The sequence below is a fragment of the Bombyx mori genome, chromosome 4, assembly GCF_030269925.1.
Source record: "Bombyx mori chromosome 4, ASM3026992v2".
Lineage (NCBI taxonomy): Eukaryota > Metazoa > Arthropoda > Insecta > Lepidoptera > Bombycidae > Bombyx > Bombyx mori.
Genome location: NC_085110.1, coordinates 12,903,066 through 12,923,344, shown reverse-complemented (window position 1 = coordinate 12,923,344; position 20,279 = coordinate 12,903,066). Strand labels below are relative to the sequence as shown.

The following is a 20,279-nucleotide window of genomic DNA, read 5'->3' as shown; positions in this document are numbered from 1 at the left end:
TAGTAGTAGTAGCTTAGACTTTTTGGCGGGAACGCGAGGAGTGAAGTTGTGTGATTTGTTTTATTTTGTCTATTTAGTGATTTAGTGTTTCTTCAGGTTTATTAACGGCGGCTTATTAACTGTTTAATATCTATGAAAGTGCACAAATGTGGGAAAATGAAACAAAGCCACTGGACGTGACTTCTCGGGATCCTCCAAAAAGTCCACTGAAAAAATCTCAGTAAATGACCACCATTTTACTGAGATTATATTTCATCCCATATCATCTGATCTCATTTCATTTCATTCCATTTCGTTTTCATTTCATTTCATTTTATGTCATGTTTCATATTAATCAACTTCATTTCATTTTGTAATATCATTCTTCAAATATAAAAAATATGGTATTAAAAGATTAGGCTGTATGGTATGATACCTTTGCCTTTCCAATTAGAAAAATAAAACTACTACTACTGCCTATAGTCCATAGACCTATATAGTACTATAGTCGGATTTTTAATTAGACGAAGCCAGCTGACAGTAGCTAATGTCACTTTGTGAAATAATGTTGCTATATTTAAAGTAATAGTGATGCGTTCAGTTCTCGTTCAATCACATGTATGAACAATGAGTGTGAAGAGTTAATCATTAATTTCAAACTATAAAAAATATTATTTATATTTTACAATCAAATTGTATTAAAGTGCTCCAATATATGTTACTAGTAGTATGTAACTACAATCAGTTTTTTTTATTTTCATTACCTACCCATAATTGTTATATTTTATACGTCTATAATTTCAACTATTGTGTTATTTTTGTATAATTTCAACTGTATTGGAAATAGGACAGTCTTACAAGCTTCCTCGCAATGTGTTTCTTAATGTTTAAAACACTCGGTATTCAGTACAGGTAGATACTATAGGAACATAATATTTCGTCGAAAACTCGTTGGTATGTACAAAGCACGCCTAAAATTCGAACCCCGTACCCGATATTGGCAATTCGGCACACCAACTATTCACTAGACAATCCAGGCAATTTCATTAATTCAGGAGTTTTTTCAATCGTTCACTTTGTCACAACACTATTTTTATTTCATCAAAAACTGACAACACAGTAAACGTCAGTTGACTTCGTCTAATAAAAAATCCGACTATACAAGAAAATATTTTGAAAAAGTTAAATAAATTTTAAAATTAGTAAAAGAAAGGGCAATTAAGTATTTTGCCCAAAAATTGTCAAAACACTATGTTCCCAAATAGTTTAAAATTATTATGGGGTGCTTTACAAAAATCGAGGTTAGTTTTAATAAGCTTAAATCATGTTTAAATTCATACATTTCTTGCGTCGAGGAATACAGGTATTAAATTAGATGTTTTTTTTTGCAGGTTTGATAATGCGGCGTGTAATATTCGTGGTGCATCGCGGCAGCCTAGATTTCGTCCACCGTATTGGTATGTCCCAAAAGAGAGAGTGGTGAGTAACAAATAATAATTAAATTAATTAATAAATAATGTTATTTTTGTAGTTGACACCATAATAAATGCTTATATTTTACCGACATTCTTTTAGTGGACAGATGACTACCTAACTAAAGAAAATAAACAATTCTTGGAGGAAGTGATAAAGGATAAACTTGAGGCACAGACTGCATTAGAAAAAAAAGCATTGACCTCTCCCATTTTAAACGATGTCAAAAAAAATGTAACATGGACTCCTCAAACAAAAAGAGTGGGACTTATTGCACGAAAGATAGGAAACTATCCATTATGGTGTAAAGATGGTAAAAAGGTATCCACGACTCTGTTACAGGTCAGTATATTAGCTTAACCTTTCTCCTGTTGAATAATTAAAACAATTAAAATGATAATCGGTCCCTCCGGAATCGGATGCTCAACAGACGATGAATTAAAAAAATGCAATTAAACTTTTTTTTTTTTTTAATATTGAAACACAGTGTTATTTTAGCTTAATTTTCACAATTCAACCTATCAATCAAAACTGCCTCATCCTGAATGTTCTCCATTACAACAAGTACTGCCCTGTCTACTTATAACAGATTTTCAAACTTATAATAGGAAATTTATCACGAGAAGCTGCTTAAGCTGCCTTGCGACTGTCACTCAATCAATATCTTAGGCCTAGTGGCTAACTTTAAAGCAATTTAGTCAATATAACTTACTCTAGGTTAGATCTTACTTGGTCACATTTGTCAGTTTAATATAATTTATCTGTTTCCTTTTTCAACAGGTTGTTGACAATCATGTTATCAAATATATACCTCCGGAAGAATACAAACCTATGATAAAATCTAATGTAAAATGGGTAGAGAAACAAAAGTATGGCTGTATATTAGTTGGTGCTGAAAACATCGACCCTAGTGTTGTCACCAAAGATTACTGTGGAATATTTGACAGTGTTGGAATGCTGCCAAAAAGGCACCTCTGCAGATTTGTTGTATCACCAGAATCTGCTTTACCAAATGGCACTCCATTATATGCGACTCATTTTAGAGTTGGGGATTGTATTGACATTCGATCGAAAACGTAAATGACTTTATTACATTAGTAGTGTTGTTAATGGTGATCTGTTACTCTCATTAATTTCTGCCAGCGTTATGTGATATTTAACTTTATTTGACTATTTACAGCAAGCTGCTGTTAAACTTTGAAAACTATTAAATACAAAATGTATAATGTATAATTTCCCCTAAATTTAACATGTAAATTTAAAAAAAATTGTAAATATTGTTTCATAGTTCAGTGGTTTTTAATTACTTGTGATAGCCATGTGAACTAATTTTTAAGAGTTTGTATTTTTTAGTATGGATAGAGGTTTTCAAGGAGTGATGAAGAGGTGGGGTTTTAAGGGTATGCCTGCTTCTCATGGAGTCACCAAAACTCATAGAAGACCTGGTAATATTGGTTCTGGTGGTGAAAAAGCACGAGTTTGGCCTGGAACAAAAATGCCTGGACACATGGGTAACAGGTAAACTGTTTTCACATGTTAAAACTAACACATACAAAGATGGATACTAATTGTGTAAAATGGTGCTGTAAATACAACAAAACTTATTACTACTCTAATTGAAGATCCACAAAGGTCAAATATTTGCTCAGCCTCTCCGCAAAAAAAATAAAAACCTATGGAGGTCATAAGTTCAGGACTTCTCAGTTTAGTGAAGTTGTCATGGCCTAAAGGATAAGACGTCCGGTGCATTTGTGTTGAGTGATGCACCGGTGTGCAAATGCCAGGCGGGTACCAATTTTTCTAATGAAATATGTACTCAACAAATGTTCATGATTGACTTTCACTGTGAAGAAATAACATTGTTTAATAAAATCAAACCTGCAAAATTAGAATTTGCTAAATATCTCAAGGTGGGTGGCGCTATTACATTGTAGATGTCTATGGGCTCCAGTAACCACTTAACACCAGGTGGGCTGTGAACTCGTCTACCCATCTAAGCAATAAAAAAAGTAACAATAGTGAAGATGCACATTCTCAAATATACCTTTTATGTCTATCATAACTTTAATCTCAAACTAGATGTTAATGAGAAAAATGGAATAGTGTATAGGGGATCCTTAACAATATCCAGTATAGTGATCACCTATGAAATTAAGAGTATTTGAACACTGCACAGGATATTTTACACAACTGTCACTGTTTTGCATATAATTAAAAGCCATTAGAATAAAACAACACTTTTAAAAGTGTTTACCTCATACATGTTGTAACTAGAAGTAATTCCCCATAAAATTATTTATTGAATGCTATGACATATAATTCTTCAATTATAGCAAACGGAGTTTTCTTATTTCCTTTTTAGGCTGACAAGCACATGAGCGACCTGATGGTGATTGGTGTTTCCAATACGATTGATTCAGATACAAACTCACAAATTTTGGTGTGAACAACATGTACCTAACAGTTGTCCATTGTCTGTTATCACTAAAGTGATGTCTGTATCCGAAAATAATATTATTAGATCTATTAATTTATTTCAGATGGAGAACACTGCGTGGTGTTAAGATTCTCCGTATTGATACAAAATATAATGTTATTTGGACATTGGGTGTTGCAATACCTGGTGAAACTGGAGCTATGTGTTATCTATTTGATACTGTGCTTCCATTAAAAAGAAACAAAACTGCACCACCTTTTCCTACTCAGCCTTTTATGAACGATGTACCAAAAGAGTATTTTGAAGACACCATTCATCCTTTTGATGAACCTACAATTTCATATTATGAAGAAATATAATAAATGAAAATCTACAAACTATGCTTTTTTGATTTATATTGTTTTTCTATTCCTTATTATTAGTGATTATGATTGACTAATGAATCTTTCCAATCTTTCAAGAATTTGTTGGTGATACCATCTAGAGATCTCTGTACATATTATAATATTTTTTTGACATTACTACTACCTACTTCTACATCTACTACCAGTATTTCCAACGCCCATCTTCCAGTGTTAGATCAGTTGCGTTTTACTTTAGTTTAAGTTTGTTAAAGATTAAGTAACTGTTGATATATTACGAGTACCGAACACCCGTAGTGTTCAAAATATGGAAATTATTGAATTCCGTTTTTCAGCCGTTTTGTTGATGCCAATAGACTTTTAAGTTATTTTTCTAGTATCATCATTACTTTGCCAGTAGATACTACATTTTTACTTAACAGGCCACAACTTCTAAAAGAACATGAACTGACATTTTGCTGTAATTATAGAAATTAATTATTAGAGATGGAGAAACATCCTTCTACTTCATTTAACTCAATAGAGAAATTCCACGGAATAGATAAATAAGGTTGGAATGGTAATGTAGGCGGGGCAAGCGTGCCACAGTTATGATAGAACAAACATAACTCGACCGATTCTTTCATTCACCGCGTTTAGTGCGCTTCGGAATACTTGGGCGAACAGATCTCCGCTTTATAGTGCCGTGTTGTGCAATTATAACTTGGAAAACAAAAAATCAGACCTCAAGTATAGAGCGAGGAGGTATATCTTTCGATCGGTAAGTCGAAATTACCATTTAATTACAATATTATTTGTCTAAAACATAAAAATATACTGAGCATTATGAAATTCCAAACATTAACAATATTATTGCAACAAGTTATAAATGACATACATTGCGCGATGTGTACTCGCCCAATGAACGCAATGACCAAGTCAGCTTCCAATGTACTACATGCATTGCGTTCTCTACACTTCAATCTTTGAAATTTCGGCCTTTGCCCTGATTGGCCGTTGCAGTTTGTCGATAGTGAGGTGACCATGTGGTGAAATAAAATCATCGACAGAATTCTCGACTATATTTACATTTGACATGGATAATTTTTGCATTATTTTATATTTAATTAATGATACCTAGTATATTCTTAGTGAGACGTATTTTGAGTAAAATAAATATGTATTATTATTATTGAATTATTATCATTGAATTAATGTGAAGGTATAATATAAAGGGACATGTAGACCTCTCATTTACGGGTATTTACTATATTGTATAAGACGTATTAAAATCTAAGTAAAATGCTATTTGACTTATGCAGTAAATTAAAAATTTTAGGTTTCCTAAAGAACCTAACGCCAGGGAACAATGGATTGACGTGACAGGTAGAGGAAACTGGAGACAAAGACGAGTACTATTTGCTCTAAACATTTTACTGAAAATTATTTTACCATAAAAAAATCAGAATACACTTAGTTTTGAAAAATTCATTCGCAGTTAATAGCAAGCGCCAACTGCTTAACAAATACGTTTTATTCCAGGGACAGTGACTATTTGTAATTAATAAAAGTAAAATAGTTTTCATTTTCAATATTTATTTCATGTTTCATTTTCTCCATTCATTCATCAGATAATTTATCGATAAAGAATATCGATTTTATCAAGCACTAGTGTGTATGAAAATTTTTATTGTCTTTTTGCGTGTGTGAGTGTGTATGCCTACCATAGACCTATATAATAGGGACACGACATATTGTTCTATACGTACAATTGCTTATATAAATAGCACCCATTTTGAAGGCACATACATAAACATATATCTATCTCGTTCTTACTCAGCACTTTAACTCGCAGGAAAACAATATAACAGTATTTCAGTGCGTACATAAAATGAAACATGAATATACGTAAATATCTCCGTCTCCGTCTAATGAGGCCGAAAATCCGCCATGTTTTGCGCGCCAAATGTCATTATCACGTCAGTTCGGCCGTCTGTTTTGGGTTGTACATTATTTATTGACTATGATATCGATTTAATATGATTGATTATATAAAATTTCATAATTTATCATGCTTAAAACATACAAAAATAATAATTAAAACGTATTTTATAGGATCTCAAGAAAGTCGATGTCCTAAAACTATTATCTATATGTATTTAAATTCATTATGGAGCCCTCATCCGAAAAATCCATTTTTCGGTCGGAATCTATTGATCATGACACTAATCATAAATACCACTTTAAAATATGTCATCAAAACATATTTAGACATTCTGTTTAGATATTTCGGGAAAAAGGCTACCGACAAAATCTCTTCGGAACTATTTAAATAAAATAGTTTTATTCCGCATTGAGTAAAACACTATTGTAAATTTGTTAAATTTTTAATAATTAAGTGATTTTAGAGAGGAAGTCACAAGGAATGACGTTTGTAATTAATGAATAAATGTTCTGTAGGTGTTTTTTTTTTCACGCGGTCCCTTGTTAAGTTTAAAATTTGAATCACTCTCAAGCGAAAGTGATTCAAATGGTGCGGCGCACCTTCCTTGGGGTGCGCTGCGGTAGTATGTTACGGACTTTAGAGTCAGCAAAACAATTAAAATAGATTGTAATAGTCTAAGAAAAACACGTACTCAAAATACGATAACATTTAGCATGCTAGAAATGGGCTGATGGCTTTGAACTACGCCATATCTTTATGTTTTGCGACAAACGACAACTTTATAAAATCAGTGTAGCAACTTTTAAAAATCATCATATCGTTTACTTGGCAAATTCGAAGGACGAACTTGTCTTAGATTTCACCCATCTAAATCATATCATATTTGCACATAGCAATATACCTACTTACTTCCCATTAAAGTATAAATTCTACAAATAAAAAAATGTGTGCGTGTACTAGTGTACACACGTAAGAAGTGAAACTTCTTTATGGCCTTATTTTTCGAAAAATGATCTACATGCAACTTTCTAGAAATTGGTTAAATAAAGTTAAATTAGATAAAGTTTAAACAAAAGGATTTTATTATCATAGACATGAATACAAAAAAGTTAAATTAGATAAAGTTTAAACAAAAGGATTTTATTATCATAGACATGAATACAAAAAAGATGGCGCGTAACGGAAAAATGTGACGCGTAACCGAAAAATGTGACGGTAAATTTTTTTCCAACGCCGATAAAGAAGTTTCACTTCAATAATACTCAACAATATTTAAAATAAAATGAGCCAAGAACGTTTATCGATAAAACCTGATAACATTGAAATCTTTTGTACAGCACTAAAGCCGCCATGTTTTGTGGCCAGATGACGTCACAGTGGCACGAAATTTTGGTTGACGCTTCATTTCCATAGGTTTCCTACTTCATTGATGCCTACGGGTGTTTTGTGCTAGTTTGCGAACGAATATCTGTCCTGATCCTGTCGTGTTAATGTTTTTTTTTTTTTATTGCTTAGATGGGTGGACGAGCTCACAGCCCACCTGGTGTTAAGTGGTTACTGGAGCCCATAGACATCTACAACGTAAACGCGCCACCCACCTCGAGATATAAGTTCTAAGGTCTCAGTAAAGTTACAACGGCTACCCCACCCTTCGAACCGAAACGCATTACTGCTTCACGGCGGAAATAGGCGGGGTGGTGGTACCTACCCGTACGGACTTCCAAGAGGTCCTACCACCAGTGATTACGCAAATTATAATTTTGCGGGTTTGATTTTTATTACACGATGTTATTCCTTCACCGTGGAAGTCAATCGTGAACATTTGTTGAGTACGTATTTCATTAGAAAAATTGGTACCCGCTTGCGGGATTCGAACACCGGTGCATCGCTACACACGAATGCACCGGACGTCTTATCCTTTAGGCCACGACGACTACAAATGACTTTCGGTTTGCCTAGAATCTCCAGGCCTACATGCAACTTCAGGTCCTTTGGGTTTTTTTATGTTTCATGGGGTGTACGTAATGTGAGATATTTGGTTCAGGTGATCCTACCATCTACTTTTTACTACCTACCATGACATTATATGAACTCCCAGCATAATTTTCCTGAAGAAGAGTTCTTGTTCAAATGTGGTTTGTTATGAGTCCTGAGCGGTAGTCTTGGCTACGCTGAGTTGGCATTAACGACGGTAACTTTACCCTCATGTGGGCCGTTATAAATCCTAGTTCAATAAAACCAACTTTGATAATGCAAAATTTTTTCTAATTAATAACTTTCAGTACTGTAACATATCTACAAATTATTCTAATTAATCCAATTCAATGACTGTTCCTTGATAGCATGCGATGGATTTAAAAATATAATTGTTACAAAAATCACAAGTCTTTAAATTAATGATGATGTAACATAGTGATGATCATTGATATCAAACAGCCCCAAATTTTTGCATTAAGTGAATTCAAAGAGCTGATAAAGTTATTTGATCAATTTTGATCCTTGTATTATTTCAATTGTTCATTTTAGTAGGATACTGTAACGAATTAGTTATTGTAGTATGTAAAATTTTTGAATTAAAACAAAATATCACTCACTATATTTTATTTTCAAATTATTAGAATGTAGAAGTACACTTTAATAGGTTTTGGGGTTTAAACCTAAGCATATTTATTATAAGGTTTTAAAAATATGCAAATCATTGCTGGGCAGGAGGTTGGAATCCATAACCTGGGTACGGTTGTGGATTACCAGGAGGTGGAGCACCAGGAGCGGGTGCTCGTGTGTAAGGATAAGGGGAGGGTGGATACTGTGCTGGTGGATATCCCTGTTGATATGCATGCGGTGGATACGCACCTCCAGCTGGTGGATAATTTTGAGGTGTTTGAGCATAGGAAGTAGGAGGTGGAGCAGTGGATACTGAAGGAGCTGGACTCCCAGGTTGCGAGGAAGGGTTTGAATAAGGTTGTGTAACAGGTGTATAAGGTGATGGTTGTGAAGGAGCCTGATATTGTTGTCCAGTAGGACCACTTGGTGTTTGTCCACCAGATGAGGCAGTTGTAAGGACACTACTTCCATGGGGACTAGTATTATAGGTTGGTGACTGGGCAGATGGTGATCCATAAGTGGAACTTGTAGGATTCTGTTGAGAATAATTGTTTGGGGGTTGAGGAGAACGGTTAGGCTGAGAAGTTGATGTTGAACTATATGCAGATGTTGGAGTTGTATTTGGAAATGGTTGTGACTGGTATGGTTGTGGTGGTTGAGCAGTTGAATTATAAGTACTTACACCAACATTAGAATAATTTGAGCCAGCTTGACCTGGAGGATATGTGGAATTTCCAGTGTATGGTGGTTGAGATGAGCCACGCACAGGATATGGAGCACCAGCTGAAACTGGGCTACCAGAAGGTGGTGCATAAGGTTGTTGAGACGAAGAAGGTGGATAGTTAGATCCTGGATGAGTAGATGGTGGATAGTTATTTGGAGTTGTTGTAATTGGTGGACCATAATTAGAGTTCGGAGGATAGCCTTGGGGTTGGGATGGATTAGGTGGAGCATATCCTTGATTATTAGAGCCATATCCCGTTTGTGGAGGGTACCCTCCAGGTGCATTCTGATACTGGCCTTGATATTGACCTTGACCATAAGGTCTTTGAGCATATGATTGAGTTGGTCTTGTTGGTGTTGAACTAACACTTGAAGGTTGTCTGTAGGCTTGTTGACCACCAGCAGATGCATCAGTTGCATTGGTTGGGGGATTTATAGGTGGAGATTGAGATACATTTCCGGTGGCTAATTGATGAGGAGGCTGAAAGTAAAAAAAACAACTAATTCTATATATTCTTTCAGTACAAAATAACTTTTAAGTAGAATATCTCATCAGATAAGCCCTTTGATGAACCAAACCATATAATCATGGAATGGAACAGGCTGCCAGAAGTTGTATCAGCACCTAAATTGAACTACTTTGTGAACAAGCTAGACTAATTATCCTAATTTCAAGATACACAAATCATCTCTAGTGTTTAACATAATGAAAATTAATAGATTATTTTGCTTTATTTGATTCCTTTCTGTCACTTTCTCTCAACTAATCAGAATTTTTCCATTTCAAACAAACATAAATTTTATTGTTTTAAATAATGTCTCCACTGAAAATAAAGTCCAAAAATCCACGTTCATTCCGGTTTGAAGGGTGACGCCTTCGTTATGTTAAAGGAGTCCGCTAAACACCAGGTTGGCCATGCCATGTATGTCTTAATGAAGTAATAAAAAAATGTTACCGGTAAAATGCTCTGTATATTTTGGTTAGCGTCAGCTACAGATGCGAGATAAACCAAGTTCCTGTGCAGTATTTGCTGATATTGGTGACATTCCATTATTTGCCCTTTTGCTTGGTATTCTTGTATTGTTTGTATTAGATGAGCATTTTCATCCAACATTTTTTGTATTTGTGCCGGACTTAAAGGAGGACGATTTCCTCGTGCCGCAAACGCTACAGACATTGTGTAATTTAAAATATTGCTATTATTCCTCTATTACATAGCACTTCAGGTAGAAAATTCATAGATTTTTAATTTACTTGATTTTATTTTTTGTTTGATTTGTTCAGAAATTGGACAAACCAAAGAGTTTAATAGCAGAGTAGGGGCAGAGGGAACATAGGCTATACGAAAGTTAGATGCAAAAGCTAAAGCACTGAAAAATAAAATAAATCATAACGCAAGAATTATCTTTATTTTTGATTGAAATTGTATAAAGAGAATTGAATAAAATAAACTAATTAAATTAATTTGTCGGCTAAATAGGAGTAATTTGCTGAGACTTTTAGAAAAGCTACTTGTGGTAGGGCGTGTTTTGAGTCCGTACGAGTTAGTAACATTATTCTTTAATGTCGTAAGATTCATTCTATATACTATCATTGTGTAAAATTGCACAAATGCTTATTACGGAAAACAAATCGAAAGATGAAGTTTGTCGGGTTCTACAAAAAAACCATGTGACAATTTATTTAGTAACTAAATTTAGAACAGTGTAATCAGAAGCTTCTAAATTTGCTTCTGAATTCAGTCGACTAAATTTAGCCAGTGTAATAAGCCTTTAACCTTTGTCTCAAAATCAATTTCATTTCATTCACAATTTCGTCTTTTTTTCTCTCCTAACTATTCACTGGGATATTAAGAGGCTATTCCAGCTACACCCGGACGGGTAAGTGAGCTCCCGAACTCATCGTCGTAATCGACGAGCTCTGTGACCGATGCTTCAGGGTCCTAAAAGTACCGAGAGTCAATCCGGGGGATCCGAAAAGACATATTTCGGGCAACGGCGCCTTGCGTTGCCCAGTCGCGGTCGGATAAGTAATTAGCGGCGGCCACGATAAGAGGGTTATCGGATCGCCCCGCTTTGACGAAGTAGCGTTCTGGCGCTTCCGTAAGATGCTTACGAATCGGTATTAGATTCAGGTCATCGTGAAGATCTACGTTCCTCATATGCTACGGTTCTCTGACGGCTATCCTTAAGAAACGGGGTTTTATTACATGGAAAGGGTTAATGTGTGTACGGGCCGCGTGAGCAAACACTACACTTGCATAGGTCGTGACAGAACGTATGCAAGTTTTGTAGAGTAATACTTTGTTATGAAGGCACAATTTTTACTTCGCTTGCAGGTCATGGGGTAGAAGAACGCGGGTCGGTCGCGTACTGACTTAATGTGGGACCCGAATGTCATCCCCCTGTCGAAAGTGACGCTTTAGTAGTTAGCTTTCGAAGTCCACGGTATGGGCTGGCCAAGGATTTTAATAGCGGAAATGAAGTTACCGCGCCTAATTGGTGATAAGATACTAGCAGTAGTCTCGGGAGGACGACCCCTTTTGGAGAGCACGGCTGTGATTTTTGTGTGGTTGATATCAATGCACCAATGTGCCACTTCCGGAACCACTATCCTAAATTGGTGGCCACGATTTGGAGTTTACTATGCATGAACGACATCTTCCTACTCGTGTAAATCGGGCGGGCGACCGAGGTGTATCGTCAATAAACAGGCTAAACAGTAGCGGGGAGAGAACGGAGCCTTACGGGACTCCGGCCGAGATATGTCGCGGGAGAGAGCGAGTTTCCTCGACTCGATATTGAAACGAACGGTTTGACAACTCAAGTCTCGACAAGTTAAGACAAGTCTCGTACGATGAGCACGAGACTGTCTGGCATGACCATGTTAAACAATTCGTAAATTAAGCCGTTGTGCCAGACTTTGTCGAACGCCTTCACGATATCGATGAAGAGGGCTCCCGTGGTGACGGGCCTGCATCTATTTAGCCCTACTAAGATGTCCTCCGCGAGGCGGTGCACTTGCTGAATGGACGAATGTTTCGCACGGAATCCGATCTATTCGTCGATCAGGATACCTTTCGAGGTGATGAAGTCCCAAAAGCGATTACGTAATAGTCGCTCGTGTAATTTGCCTAATACTGGGAGGAAGCTGATCAGGTGGTAACTCGCGGAATCATTTTTAGGTTTTCCAGGTTTGTGTATGCCGATAAAGTCCGCTTATTTCCACACCGCGGTAATGGGTGTTAAAGCGTCCGAAGGTGACTGGATAGCTCTGCACTTTACCTCCCTGTCGACTAACTCTGTGTCTTCGGGGTCCACGGCTCGAGCACCGGAGGTGTACTGCTCCTGCAGTGCATCGGCCGTGGGTTGGCTTGATGGGCGTAGTAGGCATAATGGCGATAGTTTCCGATTCGAGAATCCTAGCTAGTCGCCAGTGTGCTTGGTGAGAGGGCGCGAGTTCTTCTAAATTACGTTCCCACCTTATATTTCGAGCTTCATAAGCGATATTTGACATCCCGCTGTAGATGACGCATCCGAATCCGGTTTGATTCGGTGGGATAACGAATGTAGGCCCAGATTGACGCGTTTCTATCTCTTAGGAGATTCCTGAGCTCAGGGGGAAGTCTGATGCGATGAAAGAAATCCTCCAAATTGACTTGGTGAGACGCATTAGCTATCGCGGTGGACATGTGATTAGTCAAGATATCTATGGATTCGATGGTGTCCGGCGGGGACGGGGAACAATCCGGACTGTAAGCGAGGAATTGCGGGGAGGCGTCTGTCAAGCTGCTGTTCGGTTTCTGCCAATTCACCATGGTCCTCGTGACTGTATTTGGGGGTGTAAGGACGGCGGAGCTGCATTACGATAGGTTGGTGGTCGGAGTTGAGCTCCGACATTACTTTGATAGAATGCAAGCGCAGAGTTCTGCAGCAGTGCCAGATCAATAGTGCTCGGACGATGAGTGAAATTATAAAGGAAATGAGTCGGAGTTGGAGGGCCGACGATTTCGAAGGCATGATTGTTATTGAACATGTCAAGTCGCCTACCGTTCAAGTTCGTTGTTGGGCAGTTCCACCTAGTGTAATGATAATTAAAGTCTTCTGCCACTATAACCGCATTCTCCATGCCGAGTAGTGCCTTGACATCGCTACTCAGAAGGGGTTTTTCGGGAGGGACAATTTCGTCATTGTATAGCATGCATCTTGGTGAGTAGAGGCTTCTTACTGCTAAAGTAATAGACGGCCTTGTTATTGACGAAGGGTGCTAATTGGGTCCACAACGACCGCAGATGTTGAATAGGAGTGGAGCAAATACGGATCCTTGCGGAGCTCCGGCCGTTATAGGGCTGGGGGAGGAAGGAATTACCATCGCTTGATATCGAAATGAACGATTCGACAAGGACTTTCCTCTTGTACTTGCTGCACGAGTTAATATAGGCGACGTTTTTATCGTTATTGTTTTTAAGCTGTTCAACCACAAAAAGCCGCAGCACGTGTATCGCCATTAACAAATACCACAAAAACCGTTGGCAGTGTTTGCTTAAAGAGCGCCGACGGCCCGAGCTTTAGGGACTTGATTCAACTCGATTAGACCTGCAGAGCAGACCTGCTGGAAAGAACAGCGACAATGTATACGTTATAGTTATTGTTAAAACTCAAAGTATTCAGTTTTCAAGTACTCAAATAATAACTATTTTTTATACCTTTTCGGAAATTTTAAACCGCTTTGTAGAAATATTAAAGACTGCTTACAATCACGATAATCGAAGTAGTAAAGCCACCGCAATTTTTTTTCGATATCCCTATTGCCCCATTACATAAAGATAATCACGAATTAGCTAGGTGTCGTAAATTGTGAAAAAAATGTTGAAAATAATTTACTGGTTGTCACAAATAGAATACACTTAATTAAATCACATAAAAACACTTAGTCTTGAATAGTTCGCATTTATGTGTTTAATTTATTGAGTGATGTAATATCAAATGTAATATCAAACTTTCACAACTGTATGCAAGACTGCTGCAGCACAGATTTTCCATTTCGTTTAGTTTTTAAATGATTTTGCTCTTTCTAAGCGCATTTCTTAGTAGGTACATATAAATTATGTGCATTTTTAAACAAAGCAGATAAAAGTGCTTTTCATCGCGTTTGAATCTTTATATAAACAAACCTAATCGTAGTGTTTACGCTTTGATAGCACTCTGTTTTGATTTTCATCATTCAATATTTAATACCTACTGTAAGTCAACTAATATTTTAAAGTTGTTTGAAAATATGGCGTTAAAAGGAATAAAAGTTCTCGAGTTCATGGGATTAGCTCCAGGTCCTATGTGTGGCACAATTCTAGCAGATTTTGGAGCGAGTGTTACTGTAATTGAAAAGGTATTTTAATTCAATATTAAGCCTATTACTTCCGAAGTCAGTTATTATTTTTAAAGAAATAACCTGATATAATGAATAACAACTTAGAATGTGATTTCTTGTTAATTTAATTTACAGATACAAAGAACGGTTTTTGATGTAATGTCCAATGGAAAGAGGATTTTAGCAGTTAATTTAAAAACCAAGGAAGGTGTGGACATTGTCAAGCAGCTTTCAAACTCATCTGATGTACTTTTAGACACTTTTCGTCCTGGTGTGATGGAAAAGTTGGGTTTAGGCCCTGAAAAACTTCTAGAACAAAACCCACGGCTTATTTATGCTAGATTAACTGGTTATGGTCAAAATAATTATAATAAAATGAAAGCTGGGCACGACATAAATTACGTCGCAGTGTCTGGTATTTTATCATTATTAAGGAGAAATAATCAACCTCCATTTCCTCCAATCAATCTTTTGGGCGACTTTGCTGGTGGAAGTTTATTGTGTGCATTTGGCATATTGTTAGCCTTGTTAGAGAGAAGTGTTTCTGGAAAAGGTCAGGTTGTAGATACAAGTATGACTCAAGGTCTAGCTTATATTTCAACTTGGTTGTTTAAATCAAGAACTTTACCTATCTGGTCAGGAGAACCTGGATCCAATGTTTTAGATGGAGGATTTCATTTTTATCAAACTTATCAAACAAAAGATGGAAAATATATGGCTGTGGGTGCCCTAGAACCCCAATTTTATTCCAATCTCATGAAGGGATTGAATTTATCCGAGGAAGAGTATTCACAATTTACAGATAAAGATATTTGTAAAAAAAAATTTCAAGATGTATTTCTCACCAAAACACAAGAAGAATGGTGTGCAATATTTGATAAATTGGATGCATGTGTTACTCCAGTACTAGATTTTGATGAGATTGATAAAACAAAGTACCACACTTTTGATAATACATTTTATAGGAATGATGAAGGCAATGTTGTTCCACAACCTGCACCAAGACTCTCAAGAACTCAAGGTATCTCCAGTAGTTGTAAAAAAATGCCTAAGCATGGAGAGCATACCATTACCATATTAAGAGAAATAGGATATAGTGAGAATCAAATTAAAGACTTGATCTTGAGTGGACATGTTTATGCAGACAAAAAATCATTATTGTAGGCATCATGAAAGGTTAAATAGATATTATTTTATTAATTTGGTGATTGGTTTACTTAAATAATTTTTTTTGTATGATTGATAGTAAATCATTGTGAATCTTATAATTTTCTAGGTTTAGTTTATTCATAACAAAATGTATTTTATTTAAATCAAATAAAATTTGATTTTTCCCTAATGAAAATCTATCAAAACTTTTGAGTGATTTTTCTTCTAATTGATGCAGTCTTTTTTGCGCAATATGTATTATAAATTTTTTGAATCTTTCTAGGTCAATACCAAAAAGAGATTTAAGAATGAGTTGACATTGATCGTGAAATTCTGGGGTGTCCTTTAGGTGTTCTATTTCATTTTCTATTGTTAACAAATTTTCATGTAGAGATTTCCACATGAATACAATGTTGCAACTATTAATCCAGTTGTGATTTATTGAAATAGTGTCTTGCAAATTTACAACTTGATGGTACCATCCTGATGGAACAAATATGGCATCACCACTTTCTTGGATTATTTTTAAATGCTGAATGTTGGGAAATGACTTTTCATTATACATTAAGGGTAAATTCCCCAAACTATCTTTTAGTTTTCGTTCTTCACCTGGGGGAAACAAAGTCCATTCTTTTCTTCCAAATACATTAACTGACCAACTATATGAAGAGTAAACATCAGAGTGCAAAGGTGTCCTGAAAAACATAGTATGTATGATGTTATTCCACAAAATACAAATTTTGGTTCAGTCACCTAAAGTCAATTAAGTACCATGAATTTTGTGGTCCAATATAGACAAATCTAAAATCGTCTTCATTGTTATCTTGTGCGTATTCATTAAGCCAGTCGAGTCCAAAAACTTTAGGTACCTCATAGAAATTATCCGTAGGCCTTACGTTTTTTAAATGCCAGTCTTTAAGATATAATAGTTGAGTTCTCTCCGATTTGCGCAAATAGTGTATGAAGTCTTTCATTTTCATTTCACATTTGCATTGTGAATTGTAAGATATTTTATTACAATCTGCAACAGGTACCACCAAATCGCCATAACTCTCAATTAAATATTCATAATTAATTTGGTTTCTAAGAATCCATTTCTTTGAACACTCCCAGTTGAAACTTACATTTTTTAATATACATGGTACATTTCTTAACATAAATTGTTCAAAAAAGGTGTTGTACTCTATTTCCTTCAGTGTCATTTCAGATACACTCCACTCCTCGCATTGCTTTAACTCAACTTCCTCAATCGTTTTAAATTCTTTAAAACTATTATCAATTTCTAAAACATCCATTTTACCTGAGGATCAGTCAGAGTAGGTAGGTACCAAAACTACCAAATTAATATATATCTCAAATGTGTATAATCTATGGTAGTTACATAGGTACCTAATCGTGACCATCTCTAAACTATAGATCCAGCCCATGGAGTTAATAAGTACCTACATAGAGTTACTATTCTAACTGGAGTGCTTACTTCGTTTGACATAAAAACTAAAAATATACTTTATCTCTATGGCTTAAAGTTTATTTTTAAATAGCAAAAGATGTAAGGAAAAACGGTCTGAAAAGAGAATGATTATTAAGTGGTGGTGTCCCGCTCGCACATTTTACAAACAAAAAGCAGTGTTGCTAGCTTAGAGGATTTTCCATAAAATCTCGGAATTTGGACCCCCGTCTTAGTTATCAAAAATGGCTTTTAGTGGTTAGTGGATTTTTTAGTAGCTTGGGCGTTGTTGAAAATTATTGAAAAGGTTAAAATCAATCCACTTTACAGGATTTTAAACATTTTATGACAATAATATATCTAAATACATATTATTTAAACGATGTGACTTAAACTTAACTAGAAAATATTGCGACAATTTAGAATTTCCATCAACGTCAAAAATTAAATTGGTTCAACATAAACGTACAAAGTTATGGTGAATTTATTTTCTGATGATGACAATTTATTAAAATAAATTATATAAGAAGTATTGATTATATGATATATATTGATTTTTAATAGAACATCATATATTAATAAAGCTCATTAACAAAAAAAATATTGTTCTATATTAATAAGAACTCTGTTTAATGGAAAATTTTATGGTAGGTACGTAGATTTCTGATGGTTTTCATGTTGAATTTGGTGGGAAGCCAGATTAATTGTTGGCATCACCGAAAAAGAGCTATGAATGGATTAAAAGAAAAATGGCGTCTATTTACGTTTGTAGTGCGAAGTTAAAATGGCACTGATACAGCTTGTGGCTTGTTTTTTTTTCGAAAATCGTGAAAGTTTCCGTGTAATCATGGTGAACACTTTTAATATAAGTGGTTTTAAGCGAGAATCCTCTCCAGTTTGTGGAATATCCTTCCATATGTCAGATTCATTGATAAAATTTTTACTAGTGTGAGCATATATTTTTAAAATGTGAGATATATTTTCTCATTATAATATTTAATACCATTTGTCTTGTAAATTGTACTTAATCTATGTCATATACTAAATTTGAAAAAACAATCGTGAAAACTATAATTTTGCAATGTATTTTTCATATTATAAGAGCCATCACGTGGTATTTCTTGAACTTTTTTTATTGTATTGAATAGCGTCGCACGCAAGCATGTATATCATTTGCCTGACGTTAAGCGAACGAGGAGGATCTTCTAGTAAATATGACTTTGGAATTTCTGGAAAATGTCCTTTAAAAAGGTCAAACAAGAAGAATCAAGTACTCAAACGCAAGAAATAAAAAATACCCCGAGAAAAGCAAAATTACGACAAGATGTTAAGGTATTGAAACAAAAACTTAAAAGTCGTGAAATAGTGATTGTAAATATAAAGTCGATTTTAGATTTATTAAAGAAAAATGGCGATTTTTAATTGAATTGAAATTTAAATTGCGAAATTTTAATGATACTCATGGTCCACTTAGATATTGATTAAAATAAATTATGTATTTCGTTGAAAAAAAAGAATTTACTTAAAAATAAATAGAGGAAATGTTATATTATAAGATTACAGAAAATTTACTGAACTTAATAATAATAATATAACCAATATTTTGTAAATAGAGATCAAGTACTATGTGTATTGTGTTATGTGTATTGACTTGTCATTTAAGAGTTATTTAATTGTTTACATATAACAAATAAATGAATTTCAGTTCATTTCATTTTATTACCCATTGTGTTTTATTTCCTAAAATGTAACTAGTAGACTTAATATACACGTGTCATGATAATAGCACAGAAGTAAAAATACAAGTAATTTTAAATCAATTGAAGATGTGAATGTAGGAAAAGAGCACCCGATACGCGCAGACCATGTGTGTTGCAGTGTCTCACTCAGTGTGTCAAATATTAATTTGCACGGCCCACTTAGCCAGTACACTAAAGTAGGAATTGCGTAATTAAGTTCAACATAATATTTAAGTCGCGGTTGAGTATTCGGACGTTAAACATGAGTTTGAGGAAGTTTAAGTAATAGCACTGAGGTAATGATGTTTGTAATAAAACTCAGTGCTAGATTTTCGACAACGCAGCAACTTCCAAAAAAAAACGTCGAAAAAAGGAGTTAATAAGTACCTACAACTGGAGTGCTGTCTGATGCCGAGAAATCGGTCTCGAAAGAGAATACTTTTTGGTCGCGGTGTCCTTGTCTAATGTGGTGACCATATAAAATTTATTTATAGGATAAAATTATACACATGCATCAGTTTTGAATTTACCTTAAGTAATTCTGTGTAACCCTATGTAAATACAAAACACGTGCTTGCAACGTTTTATTTATGTAAATTCAATTCTAAACATTGCTTCGTCGTCATGGTGCCTTTTTTCGACGTTTTTTTTTGGAAGTTGCTGCGTTGTCGAAAATCTAGCACTGAGTTTTATTACAAACATCATTACCTCAGTGCTATTACTTAAACTTCCTCAAACTCATGTTTAACGTCCGAATACTCAACCGCGACTTAAATATTATGTTGAACTTAATTACGCAATTCCTACTTTAGTGTACTGGCTAAGTGGGCCGTGCAAATTAATATTTGACACACTGAGTGAGACACTGCAACACACATGGTCTGCGCGTATCGGGTGCTCTTTTCCTACATTCACATCTTCAATTGATTTAAAATTACTTGTATTTTTACTTCTGTGCTATTATCATGACACGTGTATATTAAGTCTACTAGTTACATTTTAGGAAATAAAACACAATGGGTAATAAAATGAAATGAACTGAAATTCATTTATTTGTTATATGTAAACAATTAA

The 20,279-nt window shown here is 35.2% G+C and overlaps 4 protein-coding genes across 6 annotated transcripts; 2 read left to right on the top strand and 2 right to left on the bottom strand.

Moving 5' to 3' along the window:
• The first annotated feature begins 49 nt into the window (after window positions 1–49).
• On the top strand, window positions 50–4,267 carry LOC101735889 (large ribosomal subunit protein uL3m). Of its 2 annotated transcripts, XM_062668297.1 has the most exons (7): window positions 63–459; window positions 1,141–1,280; window positions 1,371–1,458; window positions 1,555–1,794; window positions 2,233–2,528; window positions 2,806–2,970; window positions 3,993–4,267. In XM_062668297.1, the coding sequence occupies exons 2-7, from the start codon at window positions 1,231–1,233 to the stop codon at window positions 4,246–4,248; spliced, it is 1,095 nt and encodes a 364-aa protein (XP_062524281.1). In that variant the 5' UTR covers window positions 63–459; window positions 1,141–1,230; the 3' UTR covers window positions 4,249–4,267. The 2 variants fall into 2 exon arrangements, with proteins under 2 accessions (XP_021206830.2, XP_062524281.1); XM_021351155.3 differs by having other exon boundaries at window positions 50–1,280.
• A 4,494-nt stretch (window positions 4,268–8,761) lies between these two features.
• On the bottom strand, window positions 8,762–10,995 carry LOC101736105 (protein SSXT). The gene is made up of 2 exons (XM_004930889.4): window positions 10,459–10,995; window positions 8,762–9,983 (listed from the first exon to the last, which is right to left on the bottom strand). The coding sequence occupies exons 1-2, from the start codon at window positions 10,678–10,680 to the stop codon at window positions 8,871–8,873; spliced, it is 1,335 nt and encodes a 444-aa protein (XP_004930946.1). The 5' UTR covers window positions 10,681–10,995; the 3' UTR covers window positions 8,762–8,870.
• A 3,184-nt stretch (window positions 10,996–14,179) lies between these two features.
• LOC101736242 (alpha-methylacyl-CoA racemase) lies at window positions 14,180–16,225 on the top strand. Its single transcript, XM_004930890.5, has 2 exons — window positions 14,180–14,888; window positions 15,006–16,225. Exons 1-2 carry the CDS (start codon window positions 14,781–14,783, stop codon window positions 16,032–16,034), a joined length of 1,137 nt encoding a protein of 378 aa, XP_004930947.2. The 5' UTR covers window positions 14,180–14,780; the 3' UTR covers window positions 16,035–16,225.
• On the bottom strand, window positions 15,993–17,384 carry LOC105842322 (2-oxoglutarate and iron-dependent oxygenase JMJD4). 2 transcript variants are annotated; one of them, XM_062668296.1, is made up of 3 exons: window positions 17,144–17,360; window positions 16,791–17,040; window positions 15,993–16,714 (listed from the first exon to the last, which is right to left on the bottom strand). In XM_062668296.1, the coding sequence occupies exons 1-3, from the start codon at window positions 17,157–17,159 to the stop codon at window positions 16,084–16,086; spliced, it is 897 nt and encodes a 298-aa protein (XP_062524280.1). In that variant the 5' UTR covers window positions 17,160–17,360; the 3' UTR covers window positions 15,993–16,083. The 2 variants fall into 2 exon arrangements, with proteins under 2 accessions (XP_062524280.1, XP_037866462.1); XM_038010534.2 differs by having other exon boundaries at window positions 16,791–17,384.
• Between the last annotated feature and the right edge of the window lie 2,895 nt (window positions 17,385–20,279).

Excerpts from the sequence above, each read along its gene's own strand:
- LOC101735889 (XM_021351155.3), top strand. The coding sequence starts at position 1,231 with ATGTTCCCAAATAGTTTAAAATTATTATGGGGTGCTTTACAAAAATCG. Across the intron at positions 1,459-1,554 it reads ATGTCCCAAAAGAGAGAGTG|TGGACAGATGACTACCTAAC; the intron begins GTGAGTAACAAA and ends ACATTCTTTTAG. Across the intron at positions 2,971-3,992 it reads CCTGGACACATGGGTAACAG|ATGGAGAACACTGCGTGGTG; the intron begins GTAAACTGTTTT and ends AATTTATTTCAG.
- LOC101736105 (XM_004930889.4), bottom strand. The coding sequence starts at position 10,680 with ATGTCTGTAGCGTTTGCGGCACGAGGAAATCGTCCTCCTTTAAGTCCG. Across the intron at positions 9,984-10,458 it reads ATATACAGAGCATTTTACCG|CCTCCTCATCAATTAGCCAC; the intron begins GTAACATTTTTT and ends TTTTACTTTCAG.
- LOC101736242 (XM_004930890.5), top strand. The coding sequence starts at position 14,781 with ATGGCGTTAAAAGGAATAAAAGTTCTCGAGTTCATGGGATTAGCTCCA. Across the intron at positions 14,889-15,005 it reads GTGTTACTGTAATTGAAAAG|ATACAAAGAACGGTTTTTGA; the intron begins GTATTTTAATTC and ends TTTAATTTACAG.
- LOC105842322 (XM_038010534.2), bottom strand. The coding sequence starts at position 17,314 with ATGGATGTTTTAGAAATTGATAATAGTTTTAAAGAATTTAAAACGATT. Across the intron at positions 16,715-16,790 it reads ATTGGACCACAAAATTCATG|GACACCTTTGCACTCTGATG; the intron begins GTACTTAATTGA and ends TATGTTTTTCAG.